This window comes from Panicum virgatum, chromosome 5N (genome assembly GCF_016808335.1).
Source record: "Panicum virgatum strain AP13 chromosome 5N, P.virgatum_v5, whole genome shotgun sequence".
NCBI classification, from domain to species: Eukaryota; Viridiplantae; Streptophyta; class Magnoliopsida; order Poales; family Poaceae; genus Panicum; species Panicum virgatum.
Genome location: NC_053149.1, coordinates 7,216,757 through 7,233,147, shown reverse-complemented (window position 1 = coordinate 7,233,147; position 16,391 = coordinate 7,216,757). Strand labels below are relative to the sequence as shown.

General features: G+C 49.4%; 3 protein-coding genes and 1 long non-coding RNA gene across 9 annotated transcripts; 3 read left to right on the top strand and 1 right to left on the bottom strand.

Moving 5' to 3' along the window:
• The first annotated feature begins 41 nt into the window (after positions 1 to 41).
• LOC120676206 (receptor-like protein kinase HERK 1) lies at positions 42 to 9,920 on the top strand. Of its 2 annotated transcripts, none has more exons than XM_039957434.1 (4): positions 42 to 1,001; positions 1,081 to 1,256; positions 1,591 to 2,654; positions 8,249 to 9,920. In XM_039957434.1, the coding sequence occupies exons 3-4, from the start codon at positions 1,634 to 1,636 to the stop codon at positions 9,790 to 9,792; spliced, it is 2,565 nt and encodes an 854-aa protein (XP_039813368.1). In that variant the 5' UTR covers positions 42 to 1,001; positions 1,081 to 1,256; positions 1,591 to 1,633; the 3' UTR covers positions 9,793 to 9,920. The 2 variants fall into 2 exon arrangements, with proteins under 2 accessions (XP_039813368.1, XP_039813369.1); XM_039957435.1 differs by having other exon boundaries at positions 1,591 to 2,660; positions 8,255 to 9,920.
• A 151-nt stretch (positions 9,921 to 10,071) lies between these two features.
• Positions 10,072 to 13,918, bottom strand: LOC120676208 (serine/arginine-rich splicing factor RS2Z33-like). 5 transcript variants are annotated; one of them, XM_039957439.1, is made up of 7 exons: positions 13,798 to 13,918; positions 13,133 to 13,253; positions 11,709 to 11,748; positions 11,510 to 11,605; positions 11,208 to 11,404; positions 11,047 to 11,136; positions 10,072 to 10,529 (listed from the first exon to the last, which is right to left on the bottom strand). In XM_039957439.1, exons 2-7 carry the CDS (start codon positions 13,240 to 13,242, stop codon positions 10,241 to 10,243), a joined length of 822 nt encoding a protein of 273 aa, XP_039813373.1. In that variant the 5' UTR covers positions 13,243 to 13,253; positions 13,798 to 13,918; the 3' UTR covers positions 10,072 to 10,240. The 5 variants fall into 5 exon arrangements, with proteins under 5 accessions (XP_039813373.1, XP_039813372.1, XP_039813374.1 ...); XM_039957438.1 differs by having other exon boundaries at positions 13,133 to 13,247; positions 13,786 to 13,908; XM_039957440.1 differs by having other exon boundaries at positions 11,709 to 11,978; positions 13,133 to 13,247; positions 13,786 to 13,864.
• Positions 11,807 to 13,063, top strand: LOC120676209. Its single transcript, XR_005675718.1, has 2 exons — positions 11,807 to 12,014; positions 12,579 to 13,063. It is a non-coding gene; the product is annotated as an uncharacterized LOC120676209 (long non-coding RNA).
• Positions 13,919 to 14,466: 548 nt separating the features above from the next.
• Positions 14,467 to 15,278, top strand: LOC120671896 (glycine-rich cell wall structural protein 1.8-like). The gene is made up of 2 exons (XM_039952156.1): positions 14,467 to 14,704; positions 14,824 to 15,278. The coding sequence occupies exons 1-2, from the start codon at positions 14,563 to 14,565 to the stop codon at positions 14,940 to 14,942; spliced, it is 261 nt and encodes an 86-aa protein (XP_039808090.1). The 5' UTR covers positions 14,467 to 14,562; the 3' UTR covers positions 14,943 to 15,278.
• The last annotated feature ends 1,113 nt before the right edge of the window (positions 15,279 to 16,391 follow it).

Below are 16,391 nucleotides of genomic sequence, written 5' to 3'. Positions count from 1 at the left end.
GTTTCATTCCCCCTTTTATATTTTTGTCTGCATTTTCTTTTGAATAAAGCGGTGCTCACTGTTTTATTTAAATGGAAGCAATGTACAGTAGTTCTTTTGTATGTTTCAGATAGTGATCATGTGAGTGAGTGTATCTTTAAGATTAATCTACTTCCTTAACAAACTTTACTAGTCAACATATGTCTTGCTCCCGTCTCAAAAAAAAAAGGCTTGGAGATTGTTGTCAAATCAAAAAGAAAAAAAATATGGCTTCACACGTCACATGCGCATCACTGACCTTAAGACAGTACCAGTACATATGTTTTTTCGTAATTTTTCTAACTTCAGGGTATATATGCAAAATTTGGTTTGAAATGCCCTACGTTGTTTTAATCTAATTTCTATACATTCAGCCCACAGGCGCAACAGACATTTCTTCAGCAGGGCGTCCAGCCCAATCCGGCCCATGTTTATCTGCTCGTTTTCCTGAACCAGTGAGCCCAAGTAGTGTTGTGCTACCGTTTCCTTTCAAATCTGTTCCATACCAATGCCCGTTTACTTTGACAGAAGTAATCGTCTCCTCTCTAAACAGTAAATAAAGCAGCTGTCAATTAGTTCTGCATGCAGGATTAGCACAGGGGAACAGCCTTTCCAAGTCGGTCGCTTTTGATAACGATATATCCTCGCGTTGAAGTCTCTGGCTGCCGTGGAAACCATTGCAGGTTGCAGGTCTTTCTCTGACCCTTGTCGTGTTCTTCCTGCAATCTATCCTAGGTCCCTAGCCTGATACGCATGCCAACCAAGACGGCACTGAAGCTCCACAACAAGAATCCCGGTAAGCGCAGCGTCAGTCAAGTGATAGTAACATGCTGTAGCAGGAAGTTTTGTGTATACCCATCCAGTTAGGAGTTAGCCATGGTGGACTCACTGCTGCTTGCTAAATGATTGAATTTGGCACAGCACTGTTCCATTCATTCAGAGCAGGACGCACCTATCGTCGTGTTTCTTCGGCTTTCCTGCTTGTAAGCTTCTGACAAACGTAGAATGGTGTCATCGCCGAGAGCCTCTGTTCGGGTCTATAATTTGGATTGAACCTTGCAGCTCGGTGTTCTTTCTGCTCCGTAGCTCTTCTCCAGTAGCCGTTTGGGTTGTGCGGTGAGGTTGAGACTCTTCAGAGCTGATGACAACTTGGATGCGCGCTAGCATGCGAAGCCTGTGAATTTTGCGCAGCAATACGTCCACCGGATCAGAAGACTTTCTTATTTCATTTTCTCAAGGTACTTTTTTTCATCGCCAAGTATTCTTAAGTTTATGTTTATGCAATTGAATTGACTTCAAGAACACTTTGCCTAATTCATGCATGTTCAGTGCTATATATACAGATAGATGTACTTTGTGTTTCAGTTGAAACCGTCATAAGTTTTTCACCAGCTTCCGATTAGATTCGTCATTTTTTTTTGTTGCTTGCTTTTACTGAAAACATAGAGAGCAATCTGAGTAGGTATCTGATTGCTGTCGGCCTGAAACTCCCCTCTAGCTGTTCTTACCTGTGAATGATCAATATCATGTGAACCTGTCGACTAAATACAATCTCCTTGATTCAATTTGTAGTTAGTCCTCAACCTCAAGCTTGGGATAGGCTGTTAAATCCACCATGGATAAGCTCCAGTTAGCTCTGATCCTCGTGGGGATCATCCCAGCTCTCTGCTGCTTCAGCGCTGCTGCATACACTCCTGCGGACAACTACCTCATCAGCTGCGGCTCCTCGGTCGGCACGACGGTCGGCCAGAGGGTCTTCGTCCCCGACGACTCCGGCTCTGTCACCCTGACCTCTTCTCACAGCGCCGCGGTAAGAGCTCCGCCCGGTTTCGAGAGCGCCGCGCTGTACCAGACCGCCAGGGTGTTCACGGCGCCGTCGTCCTACGCGTTCAAGATCAGCCGCCCCGGCCGGCACTTCGTCCGCCTCCACTTCATCCCCTTCGCGAGCCAGAGCTACGACCTCGCCGCCGCGAGCTTCAAGGTGTCGACGCAGGACGCCGTCCTGATCGACAGCTACACGCCGGCGAAGATCGGCGCGTCTCCGCCGGTGCCCCGCGAGTTCTTGCTGGACGTCGCCGGTGGCACGCTCATCGTCACGTTCGTGCCGCTGGCCGGAGGCCTCGCGTTCGTCAACGCCGTCGAGGTCGTCTCCGTCCCCGACAACCTCATGGCTGACCCGGCAAGGACGTCACCGGGCCAGCAGCTCATCCCGGTCGAGCTGCCGCTGCAAACGGCGTACAGGGTCAACGTGGGCGGCCCGGCGGTCCCTGCCACCGGCGACACGCTCTGGCAGGGGTGGACCAACGACCAGAGCTACTTGGCCGCGTCGGCCGGCGTCGTCACCCGAGAGTTGGCCTACAACGGAAGCCTGAACTACCTCGCCGGCGAGGCGACGCCGGTCGACGCGCCGGGCATCGTGTACGCCACGGCCAGGGAGCTGGTCATGTCGCACGCCGTGGACCAGATGACGTGGCAGTTCGACGTCGACAAGCAGCCGTCGAGCTACCTGATCCGATTCCACTGGTGCGACGTCGTGAGCAGGGCACCTCACCTGCTGAGCATCGATGTGTATGTGGGCAGCCACACGGTGGTGACCGGTCTTGATCTGTCCGCAATCGGGAATGGCGCTCTGGCCTTCCCGTGTTAGATTGATCTCCGCCAGTTGGCCCAACGGCCAACTGGGCCTTTGACTCGCGCCCTGATCGGGGGCGCCCAGCCCATGGGAGGCTGGTGGGCCCCCGTCGCGCAGCACACATAAAAGGAAGAGGTGGGGGCCAGGGGCACGGACTATGAGGTTGGCCGTCCTTTTCCCCACCAAAGAAACCCTAGCCGATCAGGGGGTGTGCTGAAGCGGCGGGAAGTCCACCACGCCATCGCCCGCGAGCGGCCGCCTCCGCACCGCGACGGCGTCGCCCTTGCACCACCTCTGCACCGCCCGACACTGCCTGTGCGCAGCCTCCATCGACGAACGAGATCGCGCCGGAGTCATGGGCGGCAATAACGGCAATAACAGTGATAAGGTATGTTGCACAGAACGGAAAATCCCACTGATCTACTCCTAGAGGTCCTAAAGATTATAACAATGGTATCAGAGCCAATCTAGAGTGTAGATTGAGTTTGGGAAGGATTCGTTTCACGAATCGAAAGAACCAGAGAAAGAAATCGATCTCGAATCGACAAAGTTAAGGAACGAAAGGAAAACCTAACCCTAGAACAGAAAAGAACGGGCGGATCAGGGAAGGGGCCTACATGTTTTCTTCTACCCATGGCCATCCACCATCTCGGCGAGTGCTGGAGCTCCGCTCCGCCGCCGTAGAAAACCCTGGCCGAGCCGTAAGCTCGTGCCGGAGAGCACCGCCACGGGCTCAAGACCCTAACAGTAGAGAGTGATCGAGATTGGACAAAGAAATTCGATGCAAGTCGAACAAAGAAAGACCCGGACCCTAATTGATTCGGATTTGGGGAAAGAATCAAATAGAAAGAATGAATACATCGATCTTGGATCGAAAACGACGTCAAACCCTAACCCTAGAGCAAAGGGCGGCGGGTACTCACCGTTCGCCGCCAACACCGCCGGCCACCGCCGCGTGGAAGTGACCCGCGCCGCTGCTCGCCAGGGCGCGGCCCAGAGGGGCTCCGCCGCTCGCCGTCCGGGACGCCGGAGGTACGAGCGCGCGCGGGCTCGGGGCACCGCCGCCAAACCACTCGACGGCGGCGCGCTTCCGCATGGGCGGAGCGCGCGCGCCGGCGAGGGGGTCGATGGTGGCGCCTGCCACGCCTCCTCCGCGGTCGCCATGGCCGTTGTCTCCGTGGCCGCCGCCGTTTCGCGTGGAGAGAGAAAGGGGAGGGAAAGAAATGGCCGCCTAGGGTTTCAGGGGGCGCCGGTCGCCGGGTTTGTTCCCGCGGGGAACACGGACGGCCGTCGGATCAAGATCCAACGGCCAGGGAGCGGCTGGATCTTCGTGGGCTGGGATACGGCCCGTGAGGGAAAGGAGGGCGAGCCGAGCCGGGCCAGTTTGGCGGCCTGGTCGTTGGCTGCCGGGCCAAAGGCCCAGGAGGGCGTGCACGAGCCGGCCGCGGGCCAAAATCGCAAGCGGGCTGCTTCAACAGAAAAGAAAATTTCAAGTTTTCTAATTTTCAGAAGTTTTTTCTTGATGATTTTGATCATAGTTTGAATTTCTATTCAATTTTGCACCAACGTGTATATTGTTTAGAGATAAAAGAGTACAGTAATACTTCTAGAAATAGAATTCCTACATGTTTCCGCTGCAAAGTTTAAATAGTTGCTCCTTCAATTTAATTCGAACCAACGGGACAATTAAATTTTAAGAGCATGTTTAGAGAGCCTACTTTGAGTAAGTTTTGTACAGTTTTATCTCTATTCAATTTTGAACCAACGAGATAAATTGTTTAGAGAGAAAAAGAGTACAAAGTACAATTAAAGAGTACAAAGTGTTGTATCTGTAAAGAAAAGGTTTTCCGCTGCTACAATGATGTTATCTTTCAATTAAGCCAGAACCAACGAGAAGATTTAATTGAAAGAATAGTATAAAACTCTTAAATTGAGTTTTTCTCTATGGGTAAAAGACACTTTTAAAGTTTAAGATAGAAAAGCTTCCGCTGTTTAAAGTCAAAGTTGACTTTTGGCATTATTCTGCCATTTGAAGTCTCAAAGTTGAGCTTTGCTGAACTCAAAAAAGATAATTCTCAAAAGAGAGAAATTAAAAGTTAATTATGGTATTGTTATTTTCTGACTAACGTTGATGATAACAATATTATAATTTTTATGAGTCATAGCTTAAAGTTTAAAGTCTCTGGTAGATTTTGCATCAAAGCTATTTTTTCAGAGAATAGACAAAGAACTGCTCTCAAACTAGAGAAATGTATTTTCTAGTTTGCGCAGCAACAAATTTGATTATCCTTTAATTAAATTCGAACCAACGGGAGAATTTAATTTTGAGGAGCAAATATATGTTTTTAAAGTTTATTGAGTTTTCCATACATTAATTCCGTTTCTGCTCAACGATGATACAGAATTAATGTAAAAGATTATTCTATTTCTGCCCAACGGTGATATAGAATAGAACTTAAAGTATTGATTATTGACTTTTCAGACAAAGAGTTCTATGTTGTCCTTGAAGGACGAAAGACAATGAACTGGGTACTTGTGACTCAGAAAGAAACAAAGTCATTACATATGAGAAAGCGTATTCTCTGTAAAGATTGGTTAGAAAAGAAAAGTACTTATGGATATTGATCCAAGAAAAGCAGAAAGAGCAATAAGAGATCGTTTTGAGAAATGTCTCTTATGTACTAATCCTGCATGGCGGGAGAAAGTTGTGATGACTCATGTACTGGTTTATCCCACACTGGGAGAAAAGTTAGGAGTAGCTTTGCTATTCTAGAATTGATCGGGCACTTCTATTGTGTCACAGAGATTAAGCACTCATTGAGTTTAATGAAGAATGGAAAGTTACATATGAACCTCAAGATAAGAAAGTTTTGCGAGCGTGACTTGCTAAAGTACTGGTAATAGACTCTATTGAGTTCGTGAAGTGAAATGAGGAAAAAAATATTGTCATATCGAATAAAGGACTCTATTGAGTTATCAAAATAAAGTGAATAAAAGGTACTCCCATGCAAACTAAGAATTACTTTGTTCTGCATGACGTAATCATGTGGATGAAGTAAGTAATTAAAGTTTCCTCATTCACAAAAGTTGTGAATAGTTTTCGAAATTGTGGCAGAAAAGTTCAAGCCACATTTCGAGGGGGAGAAATATGAGACAGTTAAGAAAGGTACTCCCCTGTAATGTGCATTGAAAGCGAGAGATGATCTATTAAAGAATGAATATGACCGTCAGGGGGAGTACAATGGTCACTATAGTGATACCCCTATATATAAAGAAATGGCTAAATTCCGGCATTCATGCTGGACGACCCTCAAAAATAGTAAGATGGTGCTTACAGAGCACATATAAAATTTTTAACAGATAGAACCCAAATAAAGAGATTTATGTGATACGCTATCTTTACAAAAGATGGCAAAATCTGGGGGAGCATGGTATGTAGATTCCTAAGACTTGAAAAGAAGCGGGAATGCGTGCCCACTTCGATGATTCAAGAACAACAAGTTTCTTATACAACACATGTTGTTAGCCTTCAAAGAAAATGAATAAAGTAAAGAAGGGTCTTGTTATGCAAGAGCCTATAGAGTCCATTGCCTTTTGGCAAAGAGCAACAACAGCCCTATACATAAAACAATGTGTCAAGAAAAGAAATGGAGGTTGATTCCACCTCATTAGAAGAAGTCACGAGAATTCTATGGGCTAAGTTCATGGAAAAGGAAAATGATTCCTAAAAGAGTCATCACAATTGGTTGTAATGGACCCACAAAGAGAAATGTGACTCTAGAGGGAATGGTGAAAGTATAACGTAAGGCTTGTGACAAAAAGTTTCACACAAAGAGAAGAAATGTTTACATGACACTACTTGATGTTTTGTCATGAAAAAAAAAATATATATGAGATACCACAATAAGAAACCCATTTAAAGCCTTGAGATGGTGGTGTCTAAAGTTCATAGAAATAGTAAGAAAATTTGGGTTTTTAAAGAGATTGAGGAGGACAATAGTTTTAAGGAAAGTTTTAAAGAAAGTTAAAGAATGGGAAATTTTATTTCCACAACTTAAAGATAACACCCTACCCAATAGTAGTGGTGTTAATATGCTATTTCAGATAAAGAATTCTTGTCCTAAAGTTTTGATCTCGGTGGTTGGTTTTCGTTCTAAGAATTGAAACTCATTGAGATAAAAAGAAAGGGGTATTATGGTTACAACAAATGCATACTTAGAAAAGATTCTAAAGAGATGAAGTATGCATATAAGTAAACCTACGCCTGTTCCTATCGTCAAGGGTAATAGTTTTTGGAAATGTTAGTGTTCCAGGAACCAATGAGAGACGGAAATGGTTCCATAAGCTTTAGCTGTTGGAAGTTTTATGAGCGCGCAAGTAAAGAATTTACCCTGACATAGTTCATGTATCCGGGTTATTTTTGGCAAAAGCTCAATCCAGATATAGATCACTGGAATGAAATTGGGAATGTCGGCTTCATGCTAAGTTGGAAAGATCAAGTACTCTCAAAGGATTGTGAGTACAAAAGTAGAACTTGTGAAATGTGTAGCGAAATCCACAATTGTCGCTAACTTTCTCACTTGGAGGTTTTGTGTGGAAAAGCTCCAAAATGAAACAATTATCATCAATATGATGCAAAGACATGGTATAGCATGATACAAGGCCGAGGGACAGGCAAAATGGTTAAGAGAATCAGTACCCGGTGTTGATAATGGTTGACAACAGCAATAACCATTTAAATAGTTTGCTCCTATGACAACGAGTCAAGTGTGGTGCCAAACACGTTGACACAAAGTTATACGTTGTAAGGGAGAAAGTCCGGAATCATGATTGAGATGGATTATGAGTTTAAATGACAGAAAGTGTTTGCGGATCCGCTAACTAAAAGGCTTGCCGCCCAGTGTGTACAGAGAACACACAGTCGACATGGGTTTATGGTATAGCCTATGTTTTCCGGACAATAAAGGGCCCAAAGTTAAAGTATCTATTTCAAAACAGAGAGGTGCGTTGTAGCTGTTAAGTCCATCGGCGATTGACCGTGACGATGAGGCATGCTCATATGCACTGATCTGTGAAGGAATAGGTAAATAAAGAATCAAGAATGAAGAAAGAAAAGATTGAGATAAGTTAAAAGACAAGGTGAGATCAAGGGGGAGAATGTTAGATTGATCTCCGCCAGTTGGCCCAACGGCCAACTGGGCCTTTGACTCGCGCCCTGATCGGGGGCGCCCAGCCCATGGGAGGCTGGTGGGCCCCCGTCGCGCAGCACACATAAAAGGAAGAGGTGGGGGCCAGGGGCACGGACTATGAGGTTGGCCGTCCTTTTCCCCACCAAAGAAACCCTAGCCGATCAGGGGGTGTGCTGAAGCGGCGGGAAGTCCACCACGCCATCGCCCGCGAGCGGCCGCCTCCGCACCGCGACGGCGTCGCCCTTGCACCACCTCTGCACCGCCCGACACTGCCTGTGCGCAACCTCCATCGACGAACGAGATCGCGCCGGAGTCATGGGCGGCAATAACGGCAATAACAGTGATAAGGTATGTTGCACAGAACGGAAATCCCACTGATCTACTCCTAGAGGTCCTAAAGATTATAACATCCCGTACCACATGGATTTCATCCTGGATTCCAGCGACCCATCCGGCAAGATCATAATCTACGTTGGCTCGTCGTCGTCGTCGATGAAGAAGAACAGCAGCGCGTTTCCAGGCCCCATCCTGAACGGGATAGAGATCATGAAGATGCACTTCAGCTCAGGTTCCATCGTCGTCGTCGAGCCATCGTCAGCCAGATTGAAGAAGCAGAATTTGGCCATTGTTTTGGGTTCAATCTGTGGAGCTTTTGCCGTCATGTCCATCGCCGTTGTGCTTGTCGTTTTCCTCAGGAAGAAAGAGGGGAGGCTGCTGCAGTCACCGTCGCAGAGCCCGTCGTCGACGCCATGGATGCCGCTCCTCAACCGGTTCAGCCTGCGCAGCAGAGGACCGGGTGCCAGCGGAGCAGGATCGCCCAGCATCGCCGCTGACAAGGACATGCCAGGAGCGATCCCCATAGCTGGTTCTCCGGCACCGAGCTACCGCTTCCTGCTCGCCATGCTGCAGGAAGCGACGGGCAACTTCGACGAGGGCCTGGTCATCGGCGCCGGCGGCTTCGGGAAGGTGTACCGCGCCGTGCTCCCCGACGGCACCAAGGTGGCCGTGAAGCGCGCGAGCTCGGAGTCGCGGCAGGGCGCGCGGGAGTTCCGCACGGAGATCGAGCTGCTGTCCGGCCTGCGCCACCGCCACCTCGTGTCCCTCGTCGGCTACTGCGACGACGGCGACGAGATGATCCTGCTGTACGAGTACATGGAGCACGGCTCGCTCCGGAGCCGCCTGTACGGCGGCGGCGGCGCGCTCAGCTGGGCGCAGCGGCTGGAGGCGTGCGCGGGCGCGGCGAGGGGGCTGCTCTACCTGCACACGGCGCTGGCCAATCCGGTGATCCACCGCGACGTCAAGTCGTCCAACATCCTCCTCGACGGCGGCCTCGCCGCCAAGGTCGCCGACTTCGGCCTGTCCAAGGCCGGGCCGGAGCTGGACGAGACGCACGTCAGCACGGCGGTGAAGGGTAGCTTCGGCTACGTCGACCCGGACTACGCCCGCACGAGGAAGCTGACGGCCAAGTCCGACGTGTACTCGTTCGGCGTCGTGCTGCTGGAGGCGCTGTGCGCGCGGCCGGCGGTGGACCCGAGGCTCCCCAAGCCGATGGTGAACCTGGTGGAGTGGGCCCTGCACTGGCAGCGCAGGGGCGAGCTGGGCAAGGTCGTCGACCGGCGCATCGCCGCGGCGGTGAGGCCCCAGGCCCTGATCAAGTACGGCGAGACGGCGGCCAGGTGCCTGGCGGAGCGCGGCGCGGACAGGCCGGCGATGGAGGACGTCGTGTGGAGCCTGCAGTTCGTGATGCGGCTGCAGGACGACAGCGGCCTTGACTTCTCCGACGTGAACAGCCTGAACTTGGTGCGTGAGCTCACGCCGCCTTTGGATCCTCGTCAGAGAAGCTCGCACGAGAATGAAGCCGGCGGTGAGGGGGAGGGTGTGGCCGACGGCGAGGACACCGATGTGTCCATGCGAGGTGTCTTCTGGCAGATGGTCAATGTGGGCGGGAGGTAAAGGTGAAGCGCACAGAATCGTCAAATTATTAAGAAACATGTTAACGTACAGCGTTGTCAGACTGCAATTTGATGTTAATACTTAAATATATGAATACTGGAAAGTTTTTTTTATAACATTCCAGAATCAGAACTTGAGTCAGATTCAATTTGCTGTTAATACTTGATGTTTAAACATGTGGAGCACTCGGACAAGTACCAGCCGAGAAGGCCTTTAGGGCCTGAAAATGCTACTCCGATCACCTCTGATCTACGGTGCCGCACAATTTGATTACTCACGTAAACAATCTTCCCAAGATTTGCACAAGTTTTTTCATAGCATAGAAGGCAAGCAAAACGATTCATGTGCACTTTAAAGTTACAACTGGCACCAAAAAGATTGCTATCAGATTCAATCATAAGGATGTTTGGGGTGGTTCATGAACATAGGAAAAATATCAAAAACCAATTCAGGGGGATGCACTTCCTCTAGGCGAAATGCGCTGGTTGCCATTTTCTTTGTACTCCCTGGGGCTTGGGCTACGACCACGGCGCTCGTGATCTGCTGGGCTACCGCTGTCAGCTCTCCTTGGGCTCATGCTGTGATCTGAGCCATTGCGTTCCCTTGGTGCAGGACTCCTGCTGGGGCTGCGTCCCCTCCCCTTGGATGGTGAAGGGCTCCTCCTTGGGCTGCGGCTGTCGCGAGGGCTCATTGATCGCCTTTCGTCACGGGTATCCCTCTTTGGAGATTGGGAGCGGCTACGTAAAGAATTCAATGTCAGTGCTTGATGCTACAAATTATACTGACATGTACGAAGGGGGAGAAACAACTGAAGCAGAACTCAAATTAATCAAATTAAGTATTATTTATATGTATGACATACGAAACTGCGGCCAAATAGAACAGCAGATTTCATATCTAATAAGAAAGAACTCAAATGTATACATTTGTATGTAGGATACTTGAGGCCAAATAAGTCAAAGTAGATACTGACTAGTTTAGTAAAATGTACTCTCAAGTCCAACCCATACTCATGCTCAAGAACAAGCTACAGGCGGAACAAGACCTTATTATGCTCAATCAGAAAACAAAAGAATGACTACAACACATCGAACATACATGTAAATTTTAAAAAATGTTTTAAATGTTTCAGATACTACTAGCTCTTTGACCATCGGACTCAATGGAACCCCATGACAAATAATAAATATACCAAAAGTATGGTAGAAAAATGTCATAGTAACCAATCAGCCGAGGCAAGGATGATACGCATACCTGTAGCTCCTACTGCGGCTCCTGCTGTAACTCCTATCACGGCTCCTTCCACGACGAGGGGATGGGGATCTTGAGTAACTTCTTCCACGCCTATTTTCATAAAGGCAACTTACAATCACATATGATCAAGATGTAAAAAAGAGAAATCTCACAGGAGGTACCTGAGACTCTTAGGGCTATTCCGACAGTCTCTTTCTATGTGGCCCCTATCTCCGCAGCGGTAGCACCTGTTTTTCCAGTCACCAGCTTTGCAGTCACGAGCCCAGTGCCCATCAATACCACAGTTAAAGCAGCGGCCAGAACCTGGAGGTGGTTCCCTGCCCATATATTCACGGGATCCTCCTGGGCCACGCGGAACCTAGACCACAATGAAAATTGTATTCAGATGAAACAGTGAATCAGCATCAGAAATAGAAAAGGGATAAAATGTAAATTGCATAGCAAGAGAGCTTTGGTAGATTACCCCTTTAGCAAACTCAACAATTATGCGGCTTCCATTGATATCCCGACCATCAAGGTTGTACCTTGCATCATCAGCATCCCGGGCATCGCTAAACTCCTGCGATACAAAAAGGTGGTCTCCTATGTGAATTGTGAAATATGTCACGAGCTGACAAAATAACTCATGAGCTCAGATAAATGACTAGAACAAGAATACTTACAACAAATGCAAACTCATGCTTCATATCCACATAACGCACTCTGCGGAAATGGTTTCCAGAAACAGTAATGCCGTCAAGAAGTGGGTAGATAAATGAATCACCGGTCAGAAGGAACTAAACGTGAGTGATGACTGTGAATTTCAATTAAGACAGACGTTTTTTTTTCAAAAGAATCGGCAAAGCCTGCTAGAAACTTTGGGAGAACAGCCAGCAATGCCACCAAGGACACCCTCCCACCATGGACACCGAGGTTGGGTAAGCCCCCAAAACCTTCAACAAGATCATCTGAGTTAAAACATGAAGGGTGTGTGGATCTATGTTACACGGATACTGGTACGGGTATCGGATACGATACGTATCGGATACGATATGTATCGGATACGCGGATACGCACTTTCCCAAAAAACACTGATACGGGGATACGGCTAGGATAATTAATAATTATATATAAATATCACATAGATATTCAGCAAGTGAGATTTTACTCTTGAGTAACTTCCCCTATACTCAAATGTGCAATACTTGCATGTCCATATAACATTACCTCTATAACTAGCATTCTCTAAAAGCACAACTGATTCCACAAGGGGTTCTTCAGTTGCTGCTCATCTAGTTCTACAATTCTATTGCAGCAAGTTCATCATTTTGTATCATCTCTTACTACCAAAACAGCATTTGGGTGGGCTAATTACTGCTTTGGGCTGTATCCCATCTGGCCCAAAAGTATCGGATACGCGTATCCAAGCAAATACATATCCGTTTTTTCAGGATACGGCTAGAAACGTATCCGAGGCGTATCCGGGGCGTATCCGTATCCGATACGTATCGGATACGGATACGCCACCTCCTAGGAGTATCCGCGTAACAGAGGTGTGGATATCTAATGCTAACTGAAAGAATGCTGAGCTTAACAGCATACTGCAGCCTAGACATTTCATCTGAAGTACTCAAGAAACCATGTGTATGCCAACGTCGACAGGTAACAGAAAAATGAAGAGGCTGATGTGTTCTATATCTCCAAAAAAGGGAAGCAAAGAATAAAAAGTATTTTCTTACATTTCAATTGATGCTGTTGATCTGAAACCTAAAAACTAATGCGTAATGGAAAATGGATAAAACCTCCAGAAGAAAGTGGTTGCAATCCTTTGTAACTGTATCTACTCATGGAGGATCATGTGCAAATAGGTGTCACTTCAATCAGGTGGGAAAGACATATTTTGTGCTAATACCAAGTATATTGTTACATCCTCCATCCCACCCGGAACAAACAAACAAATTGCTATGAGTGCTTCTGTAAATTGGACTGAACTCAATCATGTCGAAATACATAGCAGCAGCAGCGACTTATCGAAACTCAAAAAAAAAAAAATCTGCTGCACTCAAAGCACATAAAACAACTTAGATTTGGAACCAAGCGTGCTAACCTCCCATATCTGCTGAAAATGTCTTCAAGGTCCTCTGTCCTTGTACGAGAGGAGATACGACCCACGTACAGCCTTGTGTTCCCACCGTACCGGTCATCGTAGCGGGGCATCTTGCCTGCGACACATAATCGAATACATCAGAATCCGTACTAAGGGCATAGTGCAGAGAAAAGTCGACGCATTATAAAACTAGCATCCATCACCGCCAAAACATCATAAAGCGTATTCCGAATCACGTCTTTGCAAGGGCAAATACTACCACCATCTAGTAGCAAAAACGCTGAAACGGATAGGCCATGAATCGAGCAGATTGCTCCGTAAGTAACCTATCATGGATTGCAGATCCCCTTGTGGTTGTGCGCAATACCAACACCAAAACTGCATCGAATCGAGACGACCTTCCCTATGTTCTTGTGTACCATAAAACAAAATCGATCCGAACTAGCTCAAAGTACGAATCGAAGGAAAGAAAAACAAACCAATCGCTAACCCAACGAGTACAGCCTTGCAGACTGCAGACCATAACGCACCCAATTCCCAACGACACGAGGCGCGAACCAGCTAAAAATCGAACAGCGCAAACCAACATAACATACTACGGAATCAGGGACGAATTCGAGGGGAACGAGATGGGATCGGGAACCGGGGGGCACCTGCGACTGCGAGCGAAGCGGACGAAACCCTAGCCCCACGCGAAGGGGACAAAGACCGCGAGCTCGGTTTTGGTGTCGGGACCCGGGACGGCGTCGGCGGCAACTATGTTTATATCGGCGCGGCTTGAGGGTTGGACGGCTCGGATTGTGCAGGCGGAGTCATGGACGGCCGCGGCGGGCGTTGGGAAGAGCGGGTTACCACTTGGTCTTCGATTCAGACTCGGTAAAGGCCCGGACCCGGAAAGCCCATTTAGGCATCAAGATCTGATTTAGTAGTTAACACCGGCCCAGTTACTTATGAGGAAGGCCCACCTAGCCCATAGGCCCACAGAATTGCAGCTTGGTAAGTACTAGTAAATAGTGGAGGCCCGTCGTAACATGAGGCCTTTTACTGTAGGTGTTCGTAAAAATGCACGGCGATCAGTCGTGCCAGGTGTGCGGCTTCATTTGCGGCCTAACCGTGAAACACTACGCGGCGAGCACCTCACTCACCTTTTGAATTTGGCAAGAGAATTGGAATCCAATGCATGATCTTATCAGCCTGATGAAGCTCCTGGAAGAATATGGCATGGGGGGAGCGGGGTACGTGTGCAGATTCGGCCGGCACACATCGAAAGGGAGCCCGGCCGGAGACGCATGCAGGCGCAGGAAGCCGCGCCGGAGAGGGCAGCAGCCAGCGCACCGGTTCGAGCGCGCGCCATAGCATCCATCACTCACGTCCAGTGAAACCTCGCAGCGCTTGATAACAATCTGAGCAAGACCGCCTGACCGGCGGCCATGGGCGGCGGGCACGACATGCACGGGCACAACGGCGGCGTGAAGGGGTTCGTGTCCAACCTCGTCCACGGCGGGGAAGGTCACGGCCACGGGCACGGGTACCCTCCGCCGGCCGCCTACCCCGCGCACTCGGCGCACTACGGTGCGTTAGTCGTTACATTACATGCAAGAGCAGATTATTGATCTTTACGTTTGGGTTTAGTTTCTAATAATAACGACGTGAGATAATTAATCGGTGTGTGCGTGCGGCGCGGCATGCAGGCGGGCACATGGGGTCGTACCACACCGGCCACGGCGGCGGGCACCACCACGGCGGCTACGGCGGCGGCAAGCACAAGGGCGGCATGTTCGGCGGCGGCAAGTACAGGAAATGGAAGTAGAACGCCGGCCGGCCGGCCGACGCCTCGCTCGCGCTCTATGCGCGCCTAGCTAACCGTGCATGCAGCAGGCGCACACACACACTCCCTCTATATTGCGTGATGAATAAAGTGAAAGCAGGCAGGAGACGTACCGTACGTACGAGTCCTTATCGTGGTGCCGTACCAGTACGACGAAATAAGGTACCCGTGTGTGTGCGCGCGCGCCTAGTCATAAAAACAGGTCTGTTCGTGTTTGTTGTTGTAATTCGCGCGTGCTTTGGGTTGTACGTCCCGCAGGCGTATGTACAAGCCGAGTGTAATAATACAGGCTGTATAACAATATACTACATATACTACCATGTTGGACGCAGTGGCGGAGGCAAGATTGAGTTCAGTAGGGACTTTTCTCCTCTGCTTCCTCCTCCAACCTCTCCTTCCCTCATTCTTCTTCCTCAAATTTGTAGGAGGAGTTTAGGAAGGACTTCATGGGATTTCCAGCGGTAGGAGGGGCTTGAGCCCCTCTAGACCCAACTTCTCCTTCCCTCATTCTTCTTCCTCAAATTTGTAGGAGGAGTTTAGGAAGGACTTCATGGGATTTCCAGCGGTAGGAGGGGCTTGAGCCCCTCTAGACCCACTGTTGGATCCGCCCTTGGTTGGACGTTGCGGTACTTAGCTTGCTGTTGTCTTCTCTTTTTTTTTTGAGAGAGAGGATGTTGTCTTCTTCTTCTTTTGAGATTAAGAGATGATGTTGTCTTCTCACTCTCAAGCCTGAAACTTTCGAGGTGCCAGGAAGTGGGTATTTTGGGAACCAAATCGGCCCACCAATTGAACCGGTCGGCCCATCTGCATACTGGCGGATCGGGCTGGGCGAAATAAACCGAGAACCAAAGACCGAACCGAACTTACCAAGAACCGGAACCCAAAAAGTTTGGTTCCTGTTCGGTTTCAAGATGAGAGGAACTGAAGTTTATAGGTATTTTCGGTTCTTGGGTCCGGTCCCCCCGAAGAACCGAAATTTGGCCCAGACAGGCCCAAGTAGAAACCCTAGCCTCAGCCCTCCTTACCCTTCTGTTCCCAGCCGTCGCCCCTCACCTCGCGTCCTCGGCACCCATCGCCAGCCCCCAACCCCCATCGGCCATTGCCCCGACGCCCCCAACCCCCATCGCCGGCCGGCGGCCCGCCTCCGGCGCTCGGATCCGGCCCCCCTCCTCACCTCGCCGCCCCCTGCTAGTACCCCCGGCGGCTGACGCCCCCTCCCCACCCAGCCACCCAGCCGTCCCCACCCCACCGCCCCCTCTCCAGCTCACAGCTCCTAGCACAAGCGCGCGGGCGCGCCAAGCTCCCGGCGCCCAAACGTGCACGGACGCGGAGACGGTGTCGGCAGCGCGCGGCCGAGGCGGCGTCCGCGGATCGAAGACGATCGCGGGCGGTGACGCGTGAGGGCGACGGCGGCAGGCAGGCCCGCGCGAC

Bases quoted from the DNA above. Each gene is read 5' to 3' on its own strand.
- LOC120671896 (XM_039952156.1), top strand. From the start codon at position 14,563: ATGGGCGGCGGGCACGACATGCACGGGCACAACGGCGGCGTGAAGGGG. The intron at 14,705-14,823 runs GTGCGTTAGTCG...CGCGGCATGCAG, and splicing joins CGCGCACTCGGCGCACTACG to GCGGGCACATGGGGTCGTAC.
- LOC120676206 (XM_039957434.1), top strand. From the start codon at position 1,634: ATGGATAAGCTCCAGTTAGCTCTGATCCTCGTGGGGATCATCCCAGCT. The intron at 2,655-8,248 runs TCCCGTGTTAGA...AAGATTATAACA, and splicing joins CGGGAATGGCGCTCTGGCCT to TCCCGTACCACATGGATTTC.
- LOC120676208 (XM_039957439.1), bottom strand. From the start codon at position 13,242: ATGCCCCGCTACGATGACCGGTACGGTGGGAACACAAGGCTGTACGTG. The intron at 11,405-11,509 runs GTAATCTACCAA...ATTGTGGTCTAG, and splicing joins TTGTTGAGTTTGCTAAAGGG to GTTCCGCGTGGCCCAGGAGG. The intron at 10,530-11,046 runs GTATGCGTATCA...TTCTTTACGTAG, and splicing joins AGCCGCAGTAGGAGCTACAG to CCGCTCCCAATCTCCAAAGA.